At 55.5% G+C, this 20,639-nt stretch overlaps 9 protein-coding genes across 9 annotated transcripts; 5 read left to right on the forward strand and 4 right to left on the reverse strand.

Moving 5' to 3' along the window:
• Positions 1-66: 66 nt before the first annotated feature.
• Positions 67-6,463, reverse strand: B0H64DRAFT_474712 (armadillo-type protein; the record flags this gene model as incomplete). The annotated part of the gene is made up of 2 exons (XM_062808067.1): positions 633-6,463; positions 67-570 (listed from the first exon to the last, which is right to left on the reverse strand). The coding sequence occupies exons 1-2, from the start codon at positions 6,354-6,356 to the stop codon at positions 67-69; spliced, it is 6,228 nt and encodes a 2,075-aa protein (XP_062659325.1). The 5' UTR covers positions 6,357-6,463.
• Positions 6,464-6,597: 134 nt separating this feature from the next.
• B0H64DRAFT_155356 (transcriptional regulator TACO1-like protein) lies at positions 6,598-7,872 on the forward strand. Its single transcript, XM_062798507.1, has 2 exons — positions 6,598-7,018; positions 7,077-7,872. Exons 1-2 carry the CDS (start codon positions 6,805-6,807, stop codon positions 7,748-7,750), a joined length of 888 nt encoding a protein of 295 aa, XP_062659326.1. The 5' UTR covers positions 6,598-6,804; the 3' UTR covers positions 7,751-7,872.
• Positions 7,873-8,661, reverse strand: B0H64DRAFT_155357 (uncharacterized protein). Its single transcript, XM_062798508.1, has one exon. It carries the CDS (start codon positions 8,603-8,605, stop codon positions 7,994-7,996), a length of 612 nt encoding a protein of 203 aa, XP_062659327.1. The 5' UTR covers positions 8,606-8,661; the 3' UTR covers positions 7,873-7,993.
• A 107-nt stretch (positions 8,662-8,768) lies between these two features.
• Positions 8,769-10,660, reverse strand: B0H64DRAFT_424439 (glycosyltransferase family 22 protein; the record flags this gene model as incomplete). Its single annotated transcript, XM_062805649.1, has 4 exons — positions 8,769-9,772; positions 9,824-9,951; positions 10,006-10,391; positions 10,552-10,660. 4 exons carry the CDS (start codon positions 10,658-10,660, stop codon positions 8,830-8,832), a joined length of 1,566 nt encoding a protein of 521 aa, XP_062659328.1. The 3' UTR covers positions 8,769-8,829.
• A 1,457-nt stretch (positions 10,661-12,117) lies between these two features.
• On the forward strand, positions 12,118-12,748 carry B0H64DRAFT_373991 (Skp1 family, dimerization domain-containing protein; the record flags this gene model as incomplete). The annotated part of the gene is made up of 3 exons (XM_062802303.1): positions 12,118-12,181; positions 12,241-12,512; positions 12,572-12,748. 3 exons carry the CDS (start codon positions 12,118-12,120, stop codon positions 12,746-12,748), a joined length of 513 nt encoding a protein of 170 aa, XP_062659329.1.
• A 1,059-nt stretch (positions 12,749-13,807) lies between these two features.
• Positions 13,808-14,190, reverse strand: B0H64DRAFT_442181 (ribosomal protein L39e; the record flags this gene model as incomplete). Its single annotated transcript, XM_062806620.1, has 3 exons — positions 13,808-13,856; positions 13,930-14,030; positions 14,185-14,190. The coding sequence occupies 3 exons, from the start codon at positions 14,188-14,190 to the stop codon at positions 13,808-13,810; spliced, it is 156 nt and encodes a 51-aa protein (XP_062659330.1).
• A 122-nt stretch (positions 14,191-14,312) lies between these two features.
• On the forward strand, positions 14,313-15,789 carry B0H64DRAFT_396414 (ADP-ribosylation factor family-domain-containing protein). Its single transcript, XM_062803824.1, has 3 exons — positions 14,313-14,825; positions 14,887-14,925; positions 14,981-15,789. Exons 1-3 carry the CDS (start codon positions 14,751-14,753, stop codon positions 15,425-15,427), a joined length of 561 nt encoding a protein of 186 aa, XP_062659331.1. The 5' UTR covers positions 14,313-14,750; the 3' UTR covers positions 15,428-15,789.
• Positions 15,790-16,660: 871 nt separating this feature from the next.
• B0H64DRAFT_396418 (tRNA synthetases class II core domain (F)-domain-containing protein) lies at positions 16,661-18,954 on the forward strand. The gene is made up of 9 exons (XM_062803825.1): positions 16,661-17,280; positions 17,334-17,647; positions 17,722-17,788; positions 17,848-17,874; positions 17,927-18,120; positions 18,170-18,289; positions 18,341-18,490; positions 18,548-18,656; positions 18,715-18,954. The coding sequence occupies exons 1-9, from the start codon at positions 16,888-16,890 to the stop codon at positions 18,877-18,879; spliced, it is 1,539 nt and encodes a 512-aa protein (XP_062659332.1). The 5' UTR covers positions 16,661-16,887; the 3' UTR covers positions 18,880-18,954.
• A 1,051-nt stretch (positions 18,955-20,005) lies between these two features.
• Positions 20,006-20,456, forward strand: B0H64DRAFT_321324 (uncharacterized protein; the record flags this gene model as incomplete). Its single annotated transcript, XM_062800505.1, has 2 exons — positions 20,006-20,110; positions 20,181-20,456. 2 exons carry the CDS (start codon positions 20,006-20,008, stop codon positions 20,454-20,456), a joined length of 381 nt encoding a protein of 126 aa, XP_062659333.1.
• Positions 20,457-20,639: the final 183 nt, after the last annotated feature.

Genomic DNA, 20,639 nt, shown 5'->3' on the forward strand with positions numbered 1-20,639 from the left:
ACACCCCGCGGGAAACCAATCCTCAAAACCCAACCTAAGTAGGTACATACCTAGGCAAGCAAGCCCTCACCCCCCAAAATCCATCTTCAACGCAATACTCGGCTCCCTCGCCCCGCCACCCGCACTCTCCACCCTCCCCGCGGCCGCCTCTCTCCCAGACCGAATAACCTCCTCCAGAAACCCCCTCTGCCCCTCCCCCATCCTACCTATAACCCCGCGGAACGCAACCTGGTCGGCCGACGCCAGCTCCAGCAGCCGGGTGCTGGTCTCACGATAAACCACAGACCCCTCGCTCAGGGCGCGCGCGAGCAGCGCGGGCAGGACGAGCGCCATGGCGACGGGGGCGCGGTCCGAGCCGGAACCCGTGCCGGCGGCGGCGGCCAGCGCGCCGACATAGCCGCACAGCGCGTGCGCTACCAGCCCCCGCGCCTGCTCCGGGTCCTCCGGGCTGGTGTCGGCTGTGAAGGCGAGGAGGCGCGGGAGCAGGTGCCGCGCGAGGGATTGGTCTGCTGTTGTGGGTTGGGGTTGTAGGAGGAGCGTGCGCAGGCAGGAGGCGGCGATCTTGGCTGTCTGTCAAATCATGGTTGGTTAGTTGGGTTGGTTGATATTTCCAGGAAGGGGTGGGGACGTACCATGCGATCGGTCAGACAGTCGAGGACTTCCTCGAGGAAGCGCGCGACCAGGGGCTCGCTGGCGGGGAGGTGGTTCTTGCCGCCCGTGAAGAGGATCGTGAGCGCCAGCAGGCAGTTCTTGACGCACGTCAGGGACGTGGGTGCCTCGCGCTTCTGGGCGTGGAGGTAGATGGACAGGAACCGGCGCAGGCAGCCGAGCAGTTGGATGTCCGTCTGCGAGTGGCCTTCTTCGGAGACTTGTCTGGAAAGGGACATGCTCGTGATGAAGCGCTTCAGGGTCGGTAGGGACTGAGGCACGATCACGTCCTGGCAGGAAGGAGTGGCGAGGACGGTGGCGAAGATGTGGATGATGCAGGCATAGAGATCGGTCTTGATGATGGCTGGGAACACTTCGGCGGCGTCGACAAGCGCATTGAGTGCTGTCTTGATGAGGAGGATCGCTTCCTCGGTCATCTGGTGGCGGATTGGTTGCGGGCTCTCGCTGAGATTCGGGATGAGGCCGGAAAGAACCAGGACGATGATACGTGTGAGCTCGAAGAGTTGCTCAATGTCCTCTGACAGCTCGCCATTATCCGCTTCCTCTTGTTTCCTTGCTGCCGGGTGCGCTAAGCAAAGATCTCTTGCGATCTCGACGATCACCCCCTGAACGTCGAGCCCTTCGGTGAGAACAAGGCGGTCAAGAAGATCCATTGTCTCGGAGAAGATGGCCTCGCGGTAGATCGCTTGGCCAGACACGCTCGGGTGCAGAATTTTCTTCAGCGCGCTGAGGATTGCAAGTGTTTGCTCCTGGGTAGCCAGAGATTCGCTCTGGCCGGGCTTGGTTGCCAGCGCCTCGAAGGCGATGCCAAATAACACAAAGAAGAAGGCCACTGGCTCATCCCGGTAGTTGATACCCAGGCCTCGGGGACCGCCGTTGACGTTGGGGCCTGTAACTTCCTTGCCGTCCAGCGCGTCAAACACAAACTCGCTGTCCTGCCCGATGAGACTGGCAATAGCATCCACCAGCTTCAGCCACGAGTCCTGGTAGAACTTGAGTTGCGTCTCCCTGTTGAGGGCCGCGTACACCGTGTCAAGGCTCCCGGAGAGCGACGGTGGTCCCAGAGTCATAGAGATATCCGGCTCAAAGCGCAGCCGAGCAAACTCCCGGAGAGACTCGAGCCATAGGGGAGTCAACGTGCCGATGTGCGGTTTGAGGACGTCAAGCAGGTATTTCTGCTCCGAGCTCGCAACTTGGAGCTCAGCCCAGGCCCCAAACACGGCCATTTTGACCATGACCCGTGCATTGGAACTCAACCCCTTTAGGTCACCAATGCCCGCATTCTCATCCTCGGTCTGGAAGTTCTCGAGTGAGCTGACAAGCGTCTTCAGAATCCTGCCCATCCTGTCGACATCTCTAACAATGCCCGTCGCGATGAAGCCAGCGCAGACATTGACGGCCTCAGCAGCCAGCTCAGGGGAAGAGTCGGCGGCAAATGCGGGCGTAAGGGCGGAACTGATCTGAGCCTGGTACTGCTCGAGGAGCATGGCCTCCTCAAAATCGGGGTCCGGGGTCTTGCCAAACATTTTTAGCACGGCGCCAATAATTTTCAGGCCCCAGATCCTCTGCTCAACCACCCCGGAAGTCGACGCTGAGAAGGCCATCCGAACGACATCGGCAATCTTGGTCTGGAGCGCGACCTGCGCCACAGACTCGCCATTGGTGGCAATGTCTTTGGCAACGAGAATGAATATATCATTCAGGCAGTCCATCGCAAAGGTCGTGACCTGCCACCTCAGAGGCTCAACGTCGGGGCCGCTCAGGACGTCCTTTTCGTCCTTGGTGGCGCCCGGCGCGGCAGCGAACCCAGCGACTTCTTCATCTTGAAGATCAAGGCCGGTTCCCGATTTCTTGGTCGTGGCCGTCTCCTTCACTGCGTCCTTGGGCCGAGTCATTTTGAGGACATGCTGGAAGCGTGCGAGCCAGGCAGCCGTGTTTGCAAGACACGTATGCCGCATCCAGTTCCGGAGCGTGTTGTGCATCCCGTCATGACTGGGGTCCGAGTCGAGCACCAGCCAGAGCTGGTCTTCGAATCCCTGATCCGCTGCCTCGATGACGTCGTATGGGTTCCGCTTCATGAGGTTGTGAAGGCCATCCACAGCAACATCTCGAAGAATTGTGTTCTCGGAGCCAAGGTAGCCTTGAAGTGTCTTCACATACTCTTCGAATTTCATGTATCCCGGGGCGTAGAGTGAGAGATGCTCTAAGCACACCAGGCTGGCTCTCTGCACTTCAAGATCCTCTTCTTGTTGAAAATATCCAACAAGGGTAAGAATGAGCTCTCTCGACTTGGTCGAGTCCTGGAGGTCAGGGCCAAGGACGTTGATCAGCGAATCTACGCAGTGAGCGATCGCCGCGGACGTAGAAGACTCGACCTCGAGGTTCATCGAGGCCGGCAAGGCCACTTCGGGATTGTGTGTTTCCGAAAAATAGAGGTTAGCCAACATCCCAAGGGTGGCCGAGACGTATTGTGCGAATCCCAAGCCAGAGGCATCCGCTACCCGCGCAACTGCCTCTAACGCCCAGTAGTGAACAGTAGGGTGCGGGTCGTTGCACAGAGATAACAGGATGTTGAGAATGGTTTTCAGATGGTATCCGGCCGCCATGCTACCGATCTTGGCTTGGATAGTGCCGAGGGCCATCGCACAACCCGCTCTCGCGCTAGGTTCCCGGTTGACGACGATGGTATCGACAAGGTACTTGATCTCTTGGTTTGTGAAGGCATTCCCGCAAGTGCCACACAGCCGAGCAACTGCCTCGTAGGCGATGCTCCGGACGTACTGGTCTCGATCTAGTACGAAGTCACGAAGCAACTCCTGGATGAGTTTCTCGACGGCCGGATTGGTCACGTCGCCCGGAGGCGACCTTGTCTCCTTGACTGCTACTCGCAGGATCGAGAGCAGAGCGGTGGCGACGTTTACATTGACGGCAGCCTTCCGACCTGGGTCTCGTTGCAGCGACCCAGCCGCAACAAATGTCGTCACTTGCTCCAACACGCTCTCCTGAACCTTGGGTGGCGTGAGCGGGAAGACAAAGGCGAAGAGTTGGATCGCCATATTCACGACTTCGGTCGCTGCGGGGTCAGGAAGGCTGGGTCCGTCAGCGCTGCCGATGTAGAGAACGGAGGCATCGTGCTCCAGGGTCCCGCAGACGGGCGAGAGCAAAAGCCTCTCGATTTGCTCTTCCGGGCCCTCTCGGCCAGAAGGTGTGCGGTCTTCTGAGCTTTCGTGTTGTCCTGGAAGCGGTCTGACGTTGAAACCCCGTACGAGACCGGTCACCCCGAACCCAGAGTTGTCGCCTATATCCCACACGGACTCAAAGGTCGAGGCTGTGTTGGCGATTGATGCACTGAGCGAGCTCGGGGTGTAATTATCCGGGTCCGCGAACAGAGATATGGCTAGGGTGAGGAGGTTGGATTGTAGGAGTGCCTCGGTGCCGCCGGCTGGACTGATATTCACCAGTTTTGTGTAACACTGGAGAACTCTCCGTTGTACCATGGTCTCCAGGTCTTGAAGTTGCAGTGACGGTGTCAGTCTTTCGTTGATGTCTTCTGCAGTTTTCTTTGAGGGAAGCGTCTTCAGGAATGCGGCCGTGCTTTGCAGCATAGTCGCAATACGCTTCGAGACGTCGACGGTTAGGAGGCGGCTGTTGAACTCGAGGAACGCGAGGATTGAACCAAGCGCGCATTCCCGGACATGTGTCAAGAAGGAAGCATTCAGATAGTTTCTGTGGATTGAGCTGTCCTTTGATAGGACCTTTGGCAGGGCATTCTTCCATAGGAGAAGAAGCTGTGAGAGATGGATCTTGACGAAGTTGGGTCCGAGTGACATAAGGCCCCCGATCAAGGTCCAGGCAACCTGGATTTGAGTGCTCGCCACACGCAGCTCGGAGCTGCCGCTAGACTTGAGCAGATTCGTCGACATTGTTAGCACACGGCTGTTGATGTCGACCGAACCGTATAGCGGCCGCTCCGGACTTGCGCTAAGACCGGAGGCAAGACCATGGGCAAAACCAAGACACCTGCGAGGCGAGCCTCTTCCAGTACCAAGCAGCCCCAACTCTCTGCTGAGGCTGTTCATGCACACCGAGAGGCAGGGCAGAAGTTGTTGAGGGCAGGCTAACAGGAAGGTTTTCAAACATGACGATGCGTAGACTTGAACGGTGTAACTCGGATGCTGAAGGACTTGAAGGAGACCGTCGCGACAACCTTCCGAAAAGCTGTTGGCTGCTGAGCCCAAACTGTTTATCAAGGACGCTAGGGCGCTCAGCGAAACAACCAGTGTTTGTTTGGTGGGTTCTGGCTTCTCCTTGAGTGCTTGTGGGTAATTCTTAACGACGTCGTTGAGGAGAGCCTTTGCCGCGCCGGTCTGGCCCGACTCCCCGAGGATCTTCTTCCCAACGATGTCCTGGATAATAATTTCCACCATTCGCCGGGAGATAAGCAGGCGGTAGCGATTGTTGGTGATGTTGCTATGCCCCAAGAGCTCAACTGTCATGTGCTCCACAATCCGTGTGTAGTTGTTCTCAACCGTCTTTTCTCCCAGCTTCCGAAGCATGTTGCCATAGCAAACAGCGATTGCGGCCCTAGATTTGTTCGTAGTCGACATCCGAACGTATTGTGTCGACAAGGTCTTGAGCATATCGACCAGTGACAAAGCCAGCACTTGGGACTTCTTGGTTGGCGCGGGACTCTCGGGCCTCGGGGGGAGGTCATCGTCGTCTTGGAGTGCCCCAACTTGCATAGACTGCCGCTTCACAGCTTTGGACTTTGTTCTCTTGAGCAAGACCAACGGAGCTTCTCCAACGGCGGACTCGGAATAACCTCGAACGAGAGCCTCGGCAAAGCAGTCGGCAGCAGCAGAGCGTACGTTGGATGATGGCGAGTCGAACGTCTTGAACATGGAAGACCGGAGACTATCGAAGTCGCTCGAGGTTTGGAAATAGGGAGTGAATTGTAGGAGCGAACGCAAGCAGCGGCACGCGGCGATGATAACAAGCGACCCCTTGTCGCTCGTGGCGTAGCTCCGGCCCTGCTTCCAGACGTCCCTTGCGATGCTCTCGTCTAAGCTCCCTCCCAACATTGTTGTGATCTTCCCGAAAACTGTAAACACGGCGGCGCGAAGACCGGCGTTGCTAGAGGACGACTTTAGAAGCTTCAGGAGGGCTGCGCAGGCGAGTTGGTGGAGGCCGATGGCACTATCGCCCGCAGCAGCATAGACCTCTCCCAAGCACGCAACGGCAGCATGTTTCGTCCGGATCTCACCCTCATTCTTCGATTTTCCGCTGGAGATAATCCCCGATAGCTCGTTGACGGTCTCGAAGAGCAGCTTCCGATCTCCCTTGCCAAATATGTGTGCCAGACATTTCCCTAGGGTGTTGCGTATCACTCTTGTTGGAGGTGGGGCCGCGAGGTTGATGATCTTGAACACTTCCTTCTTGAGGTAGAACTGCTGCGCAGTGCAGTCGTCGGGTGCGAGGCTAAGGACATGTTTGCTTAGGGACGAGGTAAAGTTTAATAGAAGCAGTTCCTGTTGCTCAGAGGGCAACCCTTGGAGTTTGGAAACATCGAATTCGGGATTGGGACTCGATGCTGCTGCTGCTGCTGCTGCTGCTGCTGCTACTGCGGATGTGCGCGGGGCATCGCCGTTTACGGTACTGGGCTCATCCGTGCCCGCTGTCGATGCCATCGGGAACTAGTATTGTGGAGGTTGTTGGTGTTCCGGGTTGTAACTGTCCCCGACCGTAAGAAATGTAAAGTTGCAGTGCCAAAAGAGAAGGAACCTGGAATGGACTCTTTGGGCCCGTGTCAGGGGCGCCATCCCACAATTGCGTTCCATGTGGTGGAGCTCTCTGTTAGGCCAATGATAACTGAATGAGGGGCCCCATGCAGATCATAAACCCTGTCCTCCCGCTGCCGTCTCGGCAGGCAGCGCGAAATTCAATTTCGAGGTTCGATGGAGAAAGCTTGAACTGCCGCTTCCCGAGCGATTCACCTCACCTCGGTCTTCAGAAGGAAGCTTCCAATCCCAAGACTGGCTTGGGGAATCCCCGGCCGATCGAATCTGCTACTCTCGTTTGTATTTACTCGTCCCCTAATGGCATGAATACGACCTGTACAAAGCCCATTCCGATTTAATGGCGTCCCTCTTCCGCCCTCTCGCACCGTTAACTCGGCCGGCGATACCCTCCTCCATCTGCGCGCAATGCCGCCGCACCTTCGTTTCCAGTCCAATCCTCGAGTCCGGTCACAACAAATGGAGCAAGATCCGCCATGACAAGGCGGCCAACGACGCGAAAAAGAACACCACGCGCACGCTCTTCGCCAAGAACATCACTCTGTACTCAAAACGTACGCTGCCCTCCTCTGCATCGTCAAGCTCTTAAAAGACTTACACCACGGTGGGCAGTCTTCGGCCCCGACCCGAACAACAACCCCCAGCTAGCGACTGCCATCCACGCGGCCAAGAAGGCTAGCGTGCCCAAAGACAAGATCGAAGGAGCCATTGCCCGCGGGCAGGGCAAGTCGTCCGGAGGCGCGGCCCTCGACTCCGTCACATTCGAAGCGGTGATGCCGCCATCGATTGCGTTGATAGTCGACGTCGAGACGGAGAGCAAGCTGCGGGCTTTGCAGGATCTGAATCAGATGGTCAAGAAGGCGAAAGGGTCGACCAGTTCGTCCAAGTTCTTCTTCTCGCGCCTCGGCCGGGTGGTGTTCGAGAAGGGCGAGAGCGGACTGGACGTGGATCAGATCATGGACGATGCGATCGAGGCCGGGGCAGAGGACCTCGAGAACGATGCCGACGGGAACATTGTCGTCTGGACCCAGCCGTCGGGAACGATGCAGGTGTGCAAGACAGTGGGGTCCAAGTTTGGGTTGAAGATCCTGAGCTCGGATATTATCTGGACGGCAAACGAAGACACCAAGGCCAAGCTCGATGCGTCGGAGGAGCTGACCAGCTTCACGGACTTGCTCGAGGCGCTGCGGGAGTACCCCGAGGTGCAAGCAGTGTATTCGAACGTGTCGAAGGGATCTATGAGCGACGAGGAATGGGCGAGGATAGAGGAGAACCTGGATACATAAAGGCTGACCGGAGACAGACTTTTGGAACAGTTGATAGACATGAGCAAACCCCATAGATGTATATGTAGTGTACAGTCGTAGAACATGTCGCGCCAGCCGTAGCCAGGCCGTCGAGAGACGAGATGATTCCGCCGAAGCTTCCGTAAACGCCGTATTTTCCCCCAAACCCTCAAACCCACTCACCCTCCCCCAGTCTCTCGATAGCCCCCGATCCCGATCATACATCCACCGCCCACAGCCAAATCAACCCCGCCCCCAAAACAACCCACCTCTTCCCAAACGAGAAGAGACCCCTACTCTTCCGACTGCTGCCCCTGCCCCTGCCCCTGATTCGGGTTGAGCGCCGCAGCGCGCGCATCGGCGGCCAGCCGCTGGTCCCTCAGATACAGCCTGCGGGCGCGCAGCCTCTCGAGCTCGGCATGGATCTCGTCGCGCTCGACCGGCAGCCTGTTGGCGTTCTCGGCCTTGGGCCAGAAGTCGGGGACGGAGAAGCGGCTGTCGAGGTTGGTGCCGAAGTAGTACATGATCCCGATGGGGAACATGACGTACATGCCAAACTGTGGGAAAGGTGGGTGGGTGACCCGACGGGTTAGCTCGGGTTATGGGGAGGGAGGGGAAGGTGAGTGAGGTGGGGGTTGAAGCGGGATGCAGTGGGTTGAATGGGATGGGTGAATTGGGGCTGGGCTGGACTAGATTGGATTGGCAGGATGCCCTTACCTTGAAGACCTCGAGGTTGAGCCCACCCATGATTGAGTATCGTGGTAGCTGATCGCTGCGTGCACGGTGCAATCGGAGGGCGAAGGGTGAGCTTGCAGGAGCGGCTCTTGCTCGGAAAACTGACCCAGCCCCGACCATCTGGTCGTCCCACCCTAAATTTTGGCAGGGGACAAGGCAGGTGGGTCGCCCAGCTTGTGCCGAGCAAGCACGGGGGCGACGGGCCACTGCAGGTCAGCATCCTTGCCGCTGCGGCCCAAGTGCCGGCCATCCATCAGGGTGCCCAAAGATCAACCAAGAGCGGTTTCATCATCATGGATGTTTTTGAATTGCGCTGATATCAAAACTCCGCCCAAAATTAGGTACTATCTCGCCTTGACCCGAGGACAGCTTTTTGTGACTCTCCATATAGCAAGACCTCGCCTCCCAATAACTCTAGAAAGGGTATTCCAAACGCCGTCCTCTCCAAAATCTAAATCGTCCAGATTTAGGTGTTGCTGATGCCGCCAAACCTCGCGAAACCTCAACCCCTCCAGCCCCTTGTTTGGGAGATAGGGATCCAGCCATGTCGCAGATAACGGCGCCACCAGATATGTCCCGTTCTTCTCCTTCAGATACTCCCCGTTCCTTCTGTCCGCCGGTGTGTCGCAAGTGGCGAGCTGCCCCAGTTCCTCAAGGAGCGTCTCCCCCTTCATGCCCATCACATCACGTGTGCGCAGGACCTCGTTCTTCCCGTTCAGTAGCCATATCGGTGGCATGTATGTCTTCCACCAGACTGCTTGCGTCGCGTCCGGTTGCTTGCTCATGAAGACTTGAGCAGGGATAATGCCCCCTTGGTGATAAACCCCCATCAAGATTCCAAAGATGGCGTTGAAAACGATCCACGACACCGCCCAGATGCGCAGGACCTTCTCGCCTTTCGGGAGGCGCACAGACGACAAAAACAGGGGAACGGTCGGAAGGAGGAACCTGGCCTCCTGGTGCTGAGATAGCGAGAGCACGACGATGCCCGAGATCGCAGAGTAAAGACGCAGGGAGCGTTTGGGTCGCATGAAAAGAAGGATCGTGGCAGGCCCAAGCAGCTGCGGCAAGTTCACCAGCAAATGCTGATACCACGGGTGCAGCCCATGTTTCGCCAGGTTGGCTGGCGAGATGTTGTAAAGGAGGTTATTAATAGGGGTAAGGACTGGGTTCCGGAGAAGGTCGGACCAGGAAATCGAGTGCGGCGTGTAGTACGCGGTATCGAGCGTGATCGCAAGCGCCGTGGTGCAGAGCCCCGCTGTCACAATTGCGATGAACGATAGCGGGCTGTGGCTCGTTAGCTACGGTACCAGCTTGAGGAGATCAAGGGTCACGTACTTTTTCCAGTAGTAAGGTAAGAGCCGAAGCCCGGGTATCAGTAAGAAGGCGGGAAATGTAATTCTGTTGAAGACTCCAAAAACGACGACGATTCCAAGGACCGTCGAGGCAAGAACCGAACCGCGCTGCTATATCCCATCAGTCAGTTTCCCCTCATCGCTTTCATCGTTGGATGCGCTTACCGGACTAGCGACAGTGCGCTCAATAAGGACCAAACTCCAGGCTACAACCAGAGTCTCGATCGAGTTCGAAAAGGTATGGGTCTGGAATGTCCAGGTAATGTAAGACGACGCGACCAAAAGTACGGCGACGCGCCTGTGCCGCTGCGACTGGATAAGCTCGTGAATCGCCCAGTCCTCCAGCACGAAGCCGACGATAAACATCAGCACCCGCAGCGTCCAAAAGACGGCGATAGGTGGTATCTCCCCGTCATTCCCATTGCCGATCCATAACCACCTGAGCAGGAGCATCGGGAGCCCGTAAACGGGCCATAGCGGGAAAACGCTCCGAATCGGGTTGTCGCTCGTGAACTCCCAGGTGTGTCGGACGGGGTAACTGAAGATCTCCCCTGTGTCACATCGAAGTCAGTAACATGTTCGCGAGGACAGTGGCCGCGCGCGGACAGTGACGAGAGAGGCGCATTGCGGCGCCCAAGCCTGTCCAGTTGGCCCCAGGCGCGCAACCACGCCATGCGCCGTCCGACGCCAAACATGAGATTTGTCACATACCGGCGATGACCTCGGGGCCCTGGAAATTCTCATCAGGGTGGAGGTAGCTCGGGGACAGAGCGAACCACAACCGGACCAGAAGCAGAAAGAGGTATGTTCTCCGCCACATATTAATCTATCAACTGTCGCGCCAGCAAAGAGATTCCGCTGCCGCAAATCCGATGCATCCGATCCGAGGTGGGGAAAGAAGCGGTTCAGTTGCTGGCTGTCCTGGGAGCATCACCAGGTACAGCAATCGGGAAGAAAATGTTGAATCGTCGTCGAGTGAGCCAAGGAGGGGAGGTCATGATCGGGAAGCTCGGACGTGATGGTGGTCGCGAACAAAAGCAAGAAGGGAATGAGCAGGGAAATAAAATAGTCTGGCACAAATCTTGGGAGCGCTGGAAGAGTCGGCAAGAGCCAGTAGACGACGTGGTTGTTCCACGGTTCGAGGGGTGACCCCCTGTTTGCGACAGGGATCGGGACTGCAAGACAGCTTGCATTTGTGCCCTTTGAGCTTCTTTCAGGTCCCGTTTCCAAAAACGGTATGATCCACGAAGCTTAGATAACCTCTTGTCTGCGCTTGGCCAAAAGATCTGATGCCAGTCATGCCTGAGTTAATGCGAGCTCCTGAACAGAATTCCGACGGATCCGTCCAGAGACGGCGTAATTTGGACGGAATCATGGAACCAAATCTGAATCTCATGTGACCTGAGCCCTGGCCGTTTGCAAGCTGCAGAACAACATTCATTCCTGCAGGACTCCGTCGTTTTCAGATCAAACCCCAGATGCCAATCCCCAACATGGAGGTCCAAGCTTTTCCCCTGATATTCCAGAACACTTCCATGTTGGTGGACTTCCATCCGCTAACTAACAGGGGCGGAGAGAAACCGCTTCAGGGTGCATCACGATCTCCAAACACGGATGACCCGCTCCAAGGCCCATGAAAAAGGACGCCATCGACGCTGTGCGACGACCTCGCATGGACTTGACACACTTGACATGAACGTTGCGCAATAATATGCAGTTATCATCGCCCTCCGTCACAGAACCTTATCGAGAGCATGAATCACCAGTGGATTGGTTTATTTTGCCTGGCCGGCCGGTGTCCAGATCACAAACCCAGTCACGGCGCAGGCAACAAAAGCCCCCACCACACAGATGGGGGGATGGGGCAAACAAGGTGGTCTGTGCACACTATCGAACTCCCCACCTTTGGGAGGCAGCAGCGCCACTTCGCTTTGAAGACCTCGAGCCTACATCGGTACAAGAATCAAAACGTCACCTCCTTCTCGTCCGATCATTGTCTGGTCGTTCGTGCACTTTACAAGTCTGAACATCATCGATTGTGTTCTTTCTTTCAAGCCGCACAACCCTTGGAAGGTCCGCTCCAAGCTACCTCTTATTTAAACACTGTGCCCCCGCCTTTCTGCAACCCCCGATTCCTTTCCAACCAACTCAATCACTCGTTCTCCCAACCAACATCCACGCTAACCCAACAACAATTTCAACAGTCTTCGACCTCTTTCCTTCTAACCAGATACCCAAATATTTGACGAAGTCATTTTCACAAACTCAACAACCAAAATGTCTACCGAGAAGGTCAACAAGGTCACTTTGACCAGCAACGAGGGATCGAACATTCAAGTCGGTAAGTCGCTTTGTTTCCTCCCGCGCTTTGTTGGCCCCGCCTAACTAATCATTTCCCAGATCGTGTGGTAGCTGAGCGGTCCATGCTCATCAAGAACCTGATCGAGGACTTGGGTGACGACGCCGTCGCGGGCCACCCCGTCCCAATCCCTAACGTGAACGACCCGGTGTTGCGCAAGGTCTTCGAGTGGTGCGAACACCACCGCAACGACGCCGCCCAGTCGGCCGACGATGACAACGACAACAACAACCGGAAGAAGACGACGGATATCGACGAGTGGGACCAGAAGTTCATGCAGGTCGACCAGGAGATGCTCTTCGAAATCATCCTCGTAAGTATTTTCAACGAGCACCCCCACCAACCAGAGACTGAGACTAACTCGTTATGCAGGCTGCCAATTATCTTGACATCAAGGCCCTTCTCGATGTCGGCTGCAAGACCGTGGCCAACATGATCAAGGGCAAGTCACCAGAGGAGATCCGGAAAACGTTCAACATCACGAACGACTTCACTCCGGAAGAGGAGGAGCAGATTCGTCGTGAGAACGAATGGGCTGAGGACCGCTAAGGTGTAATCAGATGAGGGCGGGGGCTTTTCAGCCCACCTCTTGATTGCCCGGTTGTTTTGGACTTGCGCATGGCAGAGATGGACTGTTATAGCCGCCTGTCCAGCGCAGTCTTTCTCTAGCATCCGCAGTGGCGTTTCGGTTCCGTTGAGTGTGGTTAGGTAGTTTTGGTATTTTCTGCTTTGGGAACACTTACGGGGCCTGCACCTCAGACGTTGCAGACAGTTATGGGAGCACCGCCAGCGAGGGACGAGGATACATGATGCAATGATCAAGCGAGTATGATCCCATCACCTCGAGCCCCCTCCCTCATACGGGGCCCTTGCTAAATAAATATTGGCACTTTCTTAAATGCCCGACATCCCGACTATTTGTGAACAGAGTCCGTATGAGACAAAGGACTGAAGTGCCAGTAGAAAAAAACGTGAGCCGGCGGTTTGTCCGTTGAGCCAATTCCATTCATCCGCGATCGGAGTCGTAACTGTCGACGCGGCCAGGCAACAATAGTAGACATACAAACCTTCATGAGTAGTTACCGACCTCGCCAACTTCACTCCGGGCGCATTTGCTGAAAGGTTCAACCCGGACAAGCTCACAACAACAAGGTGCTGTATGCCAGAAACATGCGTCATGTGCAAAAGGCATTTGATGCCATCTCTCATTCCCTTTTCCCCTTGACCCTAAAATGCCATGGCATACTCCGTTAAAGTGAAACGAGTTTCCCCCATTTCCTTCCCAGCCAAGCTCAAATCAAAGAATCCCAACCAGCCAAAACGCTTTATCCGCAAAACTAGCAACCCAGTCTCTGTCGCCTGCACCCTTTCGTTCCCCATGCGAGGTTCACCCGTCTGCCGTCATCCCCTCTTGATGCTGGTCATGGCTTCATCTCTATTCCTCGAAATGGTGATTCGTGTGGCAGAAGCGCAGGCAAAAAAAAAACACCATCGTTGTTGACTGGGGTACAAGGTGTTGCCGGAGTAGTTGGGTAGGAGCAGCAGTAGCCGTGGGGAGGGTCGAGGTCTGATCGTTGGGGTCGAATGAGGAAGGAAGTGGGAGGGCATTTAGAGGCCGAGGCGGGTCTTGCGCCAATGCCTGCGCTTGGCGTTGTACCTGTTGGAAGCAGCGTGTCAGCACCATGTAACCGGCAGTGAGGAGCTCGTCGTCGTCGAGGGAAGAATCGTACCTAATGGTGTTGCCGGTGCGGAGCCGAATCCATTGGGGAATGGGCCGGTTCTGCTTCTGGGCCTTGGCCAGCTTCTGCTTGATACGGAACGTCTTGTGGCTCTGTTGATAATCGCACTGATTAGTCTCCGGTTGCCATAATGTCGAATCTGAAAGACCCCTCTCCCGGCTTCCGCGAGATTTCTCCCGAAAGGGTCGGAAACCAAAATCACAAGCCGGAACTGCGGGAAAATCGTGCAGGAGCGCCACTACGTACCGGCATTTTGACGGTGTTGTCGATGTTTCCGAGTCGGTGTCGATGTCGTGATGTTCCTCAAGTGGGTTGGATTCGAATATTTGGTGTGGGCTCGGAATTTCCGCGTGCTAGGGCCCGAAATCAAAAAGTGGCTGAATCACGTGCACTTGGCTGTGGCTGCTTCGGGACTGCGGCACTCAATGTGGCTAGGGGTCTGGAATCGGATCCTTGCAAGATCCCGGCCGGCGCCTGCCAATCGAGTGCCGATCGGACGCGACCGTGCACCCTCGATTTCCAAGCCGAGCGGCCTCTTTGACCAGCGAAATCAAAGTTGCATGAACCACGAAAGCCGAAATTTTCCTCGACTTCCCAACTGATTGAGAGCTTCAGCGAGTCTTTGGCGAGCGAGTGTTGCCCCGTTTTGCGTTTGGGGTTTTCCTTGATTCTTTACGCTTTCCACGAGACCAGGTGCTCCTCTTTCGAGTTTTCCGCCGCCGCCCTGTATCAGTGGATTCGTCGAGTTCGCGACGTTCTGCTTCAACCCCTTTCTCACCGACGCATCAAACTTTCAACCGTTACCGCTCAAAATGGGTCAGACTGTGTCATGGCTGTCCAACTGGGTTTGGGCGAAGAAGGAGATTAGGATCCTAATCCTCGGCTTGGTTCGCTTTACCCCTTAGCCGTACCTCGACGACCCGCAAGCTGAACAGTCGCGCTCCGCAGGACAACGCCGGCAAGACGACGCTCCTATACAGACTAAAGGTTCGGCTTAATGGCGCTCCCCTCGGCGAATCTCGATGACTTACGCAAGATACAGATCGGCGAAGTAGTAACGACGATACCCACGATCGGTTTCAACGTCGAGTCCGTGACATACGGGAAACTGAACTTCAACGTTTGGGATCTGGGCGGGCAAACAAGCATCAGGCCGTATTGGAGATGTTATTATGCCAACACTGCGGCGGTCATCTTCGTGGTCGACTCAACCGATATTGAGCGCCTGCAGACGGCCGCGGACGAGCTGTCGGCCATGTTGAACGAAGATGAGCTCAAGGATGCCGCTCTGTTGGTGTTTGCGAACAAGCAGGATCAACCGGGGGCAAAGGGCGCGGCCGACATCTCGCAAGCGCTTCGGCTCGGCGAACTCAGAGACAGGAACTGGAGCATTATGGCGTGCAGTGCAGTGGAGGGCTCGGGTATCAAGGAGGGCATGGACTGGTTGTCGGTAAGTTCGGACCTGACCCTGAATACGACTAGGCCCTAACAAAAAAAAGCAAACCGTCGCACAGGATTAGAGGGATGTCCCGGTTTTTGAGACGCAGGGCAGGGTTGTTTCTGTAAATGACGACTATACGTCTTATACCATTCCGGCCGCTCTTGGGTATTGGGCAAGGTGGTAAACCTTGTGGCGTTTTGGCGGACAGCCGCCTTGGCTCATGGACGACATATTATGTGAAGGCGCAGGCTGCATCAGATGGGGCGGGACAGCGTTTCGGTACATGGATACACCACTTACAACTTTTAATACACGAGGCGCCTGGCTCCCAAGGGCTGGCGACTCTCTTCACGGTTTCCGGTATCATTGTTATCTGTCAGTCAATGTCAGGTGAGTCAACCGTGACGTTGCCTGGGACTTTGTGGATGAAAGAAGGGTCTCGATCGAGGCGCTCACTACAGCGAGCATGCAACTACGCGATGCCCTGATTAGAACGTCGCCTGTGTCGCAGTTTCGGAGCCTGTGCTCTGTAACCCTAGGTAGTAAGCGTCACAACCAATGCCTAGTCATATCATTGGGGTGCTGGGACGGAGGGTCTGATTGCCAAACCGCGGTTTACAAAACACATATATTATACAAGACCAGGGGCGTTTCAAACCACTTCTTCATGGTTTGAAAGGCCTTATCTTCGAGTAGTTCGGAACCAAATCCCGTAATCAAATTCTGACCTATATACCTAATCCTCAAACCCATTATCATCTCAGACGTCATACCCAGGCAGGTAGACAACTCGCTACCACCCAATTTCAGCTGGTTCGAGGTGACGGGTGGGGTACCCGAATTCACAATTGGTTTGCGGGGCCAGAAGAAATACGAACTGGCATCGACCCATAAGCAATTTTAGTGAAAGAAATAGACGACTAAAATTATGAATCTTTTGCATTTGACATGATTCCCCGGAATATTGCGTTGACCACTTGGTTGATGCGGTGTGGTTGTGAGGTATGTATGTACACACCAAGGCTTGAACTCGAGTAAATTATCAAATCAATCTTCAAATTCCCAAACCCTCTGCAAAACGCTCCAGTTTCTCCTCGGCCGTCTATGACTGTCAAGGTACCTAATCAACTTGAGCACCCTCCACCTAGAAGTCGAGGTTCTCAACCGTTCACGTTGCAGTCGAGCAACCTTAGGATAATGGTTCGGATAAGGTATCTCCAAGGAGATATGAGAGCCACTTTGCCATCTTTGAGCAATGTCTCCCTCCCTAATACCCAAACGCTGAATGACAGTGTTCTGAAATGTTAAAAGCGATACGAATGACTTCCTCGACAATGCGATGCAGCCGGTTGTTGAGGGGAATATGCAGTTACTGAGTGCATTTGACCCCGCCTAAAATTGTTATCGGCAAGGGTGGGGCTTGGGCCCAAACGGCAGTGCCCCGCGATTCTGGCGTCTGAGTCAACCTTTCGTGAAGACCAAGTCAACAGCTCAGCAATACCAGTAACATGGCACCAGCAAGCAGCAATTCTGCTGGGGACCTCACCTCAGAGGTCCTCCAGGCACTGTCCAAGTCTGACCCGATTTCGTCCACCGAGGCCTTTCCCGATATCCCCTTCGAGTCGATCAAAGCTGCCCTGGACCGTCTCGCTTCCCGGTCTATGGTCACATACGAGCAGGTTGAGCGCGAGGAGGCTTTTCTGGAGCCCGAGGCCGAGATTATTGTCAGTCATGGTAGCCACGAAGCCCGTGTCTTCGAGGCGGTTCGCCAGGCCGTGGACGGTCTCTCAATTCAAGATCTCGAGGGCCAGATTGGCGATAAGACGGTGACCAAGCTTGGCCAGGGCAAGGCCTTTAAGGAGAAGTGGATCAAGAAGGATGGCGCAAAGCTCATTGCATTGGTGGGCTACACCTCGTGGTAACTTCCGAGGAAAGGGGCGCTGACTTCCGGCAGGTCGAGTCGATTGACGATGTGACGCGGGACCAGCTCAAGGTGATCCAGGAGAACCGGACACACGACGCCAAGATCGTAGCCGACTTGAAGAAGCGCAAGCTGCTAAGGATGCAGAAGATTATTTCCTTCAGGATAAGCAAGGGGACCAAGTTTGCGCTCGAGCTGGTAAAGGAGGAGACAGACCTCACGGCCGAGATGCTGGCATCTGGCTCATGGAAGACGGCCGCCTTCAAGCCGTACAACTTCAACGCATTGGGTGCGGATCAAAACGCTGGCGCCCTGCACCCCCTGAACAAGGTGCGACATGAGTTCAGGTACGTTGTCCCATTGCCCTTGCGGTTTGGATACCCCAGATGTGAAGTCGACTGACCCCTGAGCCGTAAAACAGGCAGATTTTCTTCGAGATGGGTTTCGAGGAGATGCCCACAAACCGGTTTGTCGAGTCGGGATTCTGGGTACGTGGTTTTCGGTACCAAATGTCTCTGAAGAGGCTGTTAACTCGGAAGACATGCAGAACTTCGACGCCCTGTTCGTTCCTCAGGTATGTTATTCTAATCCTAGTGCTCTTTATTTCCGATTCTAACTCGTTGAAGCAACACCCTGCGCGCGACCTGCAAGACACCTTCTACGTATCAGACCCAGTCAAGGCTGGTCGGCCCGCACCAGCATCCGCGGATGACAAACACGACTACGACGCATACTTCCAAAATGTAAAAGAGATCCACCAAGACGGGAAGTATGGCTCGATTGGGTACAGATACCCATGGTCTGAAGACGAGTCACTCAGGTATGTAACCTTCTCTCCACCTCGGTGACGTTGGCTAACCCCAGGCGAGACTCGTCCTCCGGACACACACAACTTCTGTCTCAGCCGCTATGCTCCAGAAGCTAGCTGGCCAGCGAAAAGACGGGCGGGTGCCACCCGCTCGGTACTTCTCAATCGACAGAGTCTTCAGGTAATGGCGTGCTCAGATGACGGGAAGGTTTAGGCACTCACACTAGAACAGAAACGAGACCTTGGACGCCACTCATCTCTGCGAGTTCCACCACGTCGAAGGTGTCATCGCCGATTACGGGTTGACCCTAGGCGGATTGATGGAGTTCATGGACATGTTCTTCGGGGCGATGGGTGTCACTGACCTGGTCTACAAGCCAGCGTGAGTTGCTCCACTCCAGTAGCTGAGACATATATGGTTGCTGACTGTCGGCCGCAGTTACAATCCTTACACCGAGCCGAGTATGGAGATTTTCTCGCACCACAAGGGGCTCAACAAGCTCATCGAGATCGGCAACTCGGGCATCTTCAGGCCCGAGATGTTGCAGGTATGTTGATAACCGTATGAGGTGGGGGTGAGAGTTAAAATACTAACACAGGAATCAGGCTATGGGTCTGCCCAAGGATATGAGGGTCTTCGGTTTCGGCTTGAGCTTGGAGAGGCCGACGATGATCAAATACGGCATGTCAAACATCCGCGAGCTGCTTGGCCACTCCGTCGACCTCAACTTCATCCAAAGAAATCCGGCAGTGCGGCTAGACAAGAACTAGATAGACGGGTGCGTGTGAGACCAAAAGCAGCGTTTGACGATACCATAGCACATGTGTAGGCATCTTTCCAGAGCGCGTGTGATCTCATGCCGAAAGCGCGACAGAGATGTGGAGCTCCCGGAGATATCAATTCCTGAAGGATTCCGAGCCCCAGGCTCCCTCCGCCTCCGGGACCGGATGAACTCGGGGCTAATCCGGGGTTGAATGCGACCTTCCGGCACTATATCCGGGGCGACGGTGAGAGAGTCATCCTCAGGCACAGATCGTCGTCGCCTCGTTTCCCTCGTTTGCGAACCACAATTCCCCACAGAGTCGTCCGCATGATGCGTACGTAAGCCCGGCGACGCCGTACCCCAACTAATGACTGGTCCAGAAGCCATGCAGCCCTATAAGGTCACGGAACTGTGCCCCGCTCCCATGGCACCCAAGACGATTGGCATCTTCGTCGAGATCTCCACGTGGACACGTCGAGGTGGACCGTCGCTCTGCCATGGCGGACGGAAGTCGGGAATAACACGACCGGCGAGCCACCGAGCTCATCACCGGGGGCTGGGCGCTGCTGGGTTGGCACAAGTTGGCGCAGAGTAAGCTCAGGTTGGTAAACGGGGGCCGTTATGGGGGTCTGCCGAGAAATGCCCAGCAAAGACGAAAGAGGAACCGATGGATCTCCACGGAAAAGGCGGCCATTTTGGACCCATGACTCCCCGTTTGTTTGGCCGGTTATGTCACGGACATGCAGGTCGTTGGCGAAGGTAGGACTTTGGGGCTTCTTGTCCTGCCTGCCTGTGTGTTCTTAATGAGAGCCTTTCGGCCTTGTTTCTATCGTCCTCTCCCTCCATCTCACAATCTTTCCCGGCAGCTGATATTGTGCCATCCCATCGTCTCAGACACACGCTTACACACACACACTACACACGCTCACTGCACACACACACTTACATATCCTACCACACATCACATACTTGTGGTGGCAGTGCAAATCATCTCACCCAACCATCCCACGTCGGTAGTCCTCATTCAGTCGAATTAGATCGGTGGTGCGCCAAGGTACCTAGATCTTGTAGTAGCAACGACTGCAGCCTTTCCTGAATAAGCTCCGGGCAGCCTGCCTCTCATACATACGCCGATGGACGGTCCTACCCACACGTACACTCCCACCTCGCAGAAGCTTGGGCCCGTGAGGGCCACTACAAGCCTCGATGAGGGCACACCCCAGTCGGCCAGCACCATGGTATGTCTTTTCTCACCCCCCAACTAGGGCCCCCACCAGAGCCCTTCCTCTCACCAAAAGACAGCATGAGGCTAACACCCAACCCCAGGCATCCGGCCCCTTCTCAGGCAGCGACAGCTGCTTTGACTCGCCCACGACGGTCTCTTCAACCGCCTCCACATTGCTCTGGCGAGGCCGTACGGACACCGCCGAGTCGGCACCGGCTTCCACCGAGGCTCTGAAAAGGGAATCCTCGGTTTCGGCCAAGAAGGTCAACGCCAACAGCTACTGTGGCAGGCACTCGAAGGAGTTCCTGTTTGGCGGCAAGGGCTTTGGCGACCTCTGGAGGGCTGTCACCAAGAAGTAGCTTGTGTTCTCAATGAAACATATGAGAACGGGCAAGGGGAGGGAGGCGGCATCATCCTAGTCTGATCTTGGGTTTGGAAACCGTTCATAATTGGACGGATGGCAGCGCTGCAGTGCAGCGGCTGGAACAGGTTGCGGCGGATTGATACCCAGTTTCTTGATACCCATTGTTGTTGATACCCAT

The sequence above is a fragment of the Chaetomium fimeti genome, assembly GCF_033439085.1.
Source record: "Chaetomium fimeti strain CBS 168.71 chromosome Unknown B0H64scaffold_4, whole genome shotgun sequence".
Lineage (NCBI taxonomy): Eukaryota > Fungi > Ascomycota > Sordariomycetes > Sordariales > Chaetomiaceae > Chaetomium > Chaetomium fimeti.

Bases quoted from the DNA above. Each gene is read 5' to 3' on its own strand.
- B0H64DRAFT_155357 (XM_062798508.1), bottom strand. From the start codon at position 8,605: ATGGTCGGGGCTGGGTCAGTTTTCCGAGCAAGAGCCGCTCCTGCAAGC.
- B0H64DRAFT_396418 (XM_062803825.1), top strand. From the start codon at position 16,888: ATGGCACCAGCAAGCAGCAATTCTGCTGGGGACCTCACCTCAGAGGTC. The intron at 18,121-18,169 runs GTATGTAACCTT...ACCCCAGGCGAG, and splicing joins TCTGAAGACGAGTCACTCAG to ACTCGTCCTCCGGACACACA. The intron at 18,290-18,340 runs GTAATGGCGTGC...ACACTAGAACAG, and splicing joins TCAATCGACAGAGTCTTCAG to AAACGAGACCTTGGACGCCA.
- B0H64DRAFT_155356 (XM_062798507.1), top strand. From the start codon at position 6,805: ATGGCGTCCCTCTTCCGCCCTCTCGCACCGTTAACTCGGCCGGCGATA. The intron at 7,019-7,076 runs GTACGCTGCCCT...CACGGTGGGCAG, and splicing joins CATCACTCTGTACTCAAAAC to TCTTCGGCCCCGACCCGAAC.
- B0H64DRAFT_396414 (XM_062803824.1), top strand. From the start codon at position 14,751: ATGGGTCAGACTGTGTCATGGCTGTCCAACTGGGTTTGGGCGAAGAAG. The intron at 14,826-14,886 runs GTTCGCTTTACC...CGCGCTCCGCAG, and splicing joins GGATCCTAATCCTCGGCTTG to GACAACGCCGGCAAGACGAC. The intron at 14,926-14,980 runs GTTCGGCTTAAT...CGCAAGATACAG, and splicing joins CGCTCCTATACAGACTAAAG to ATCGGCGAAGTAGTAACGAC.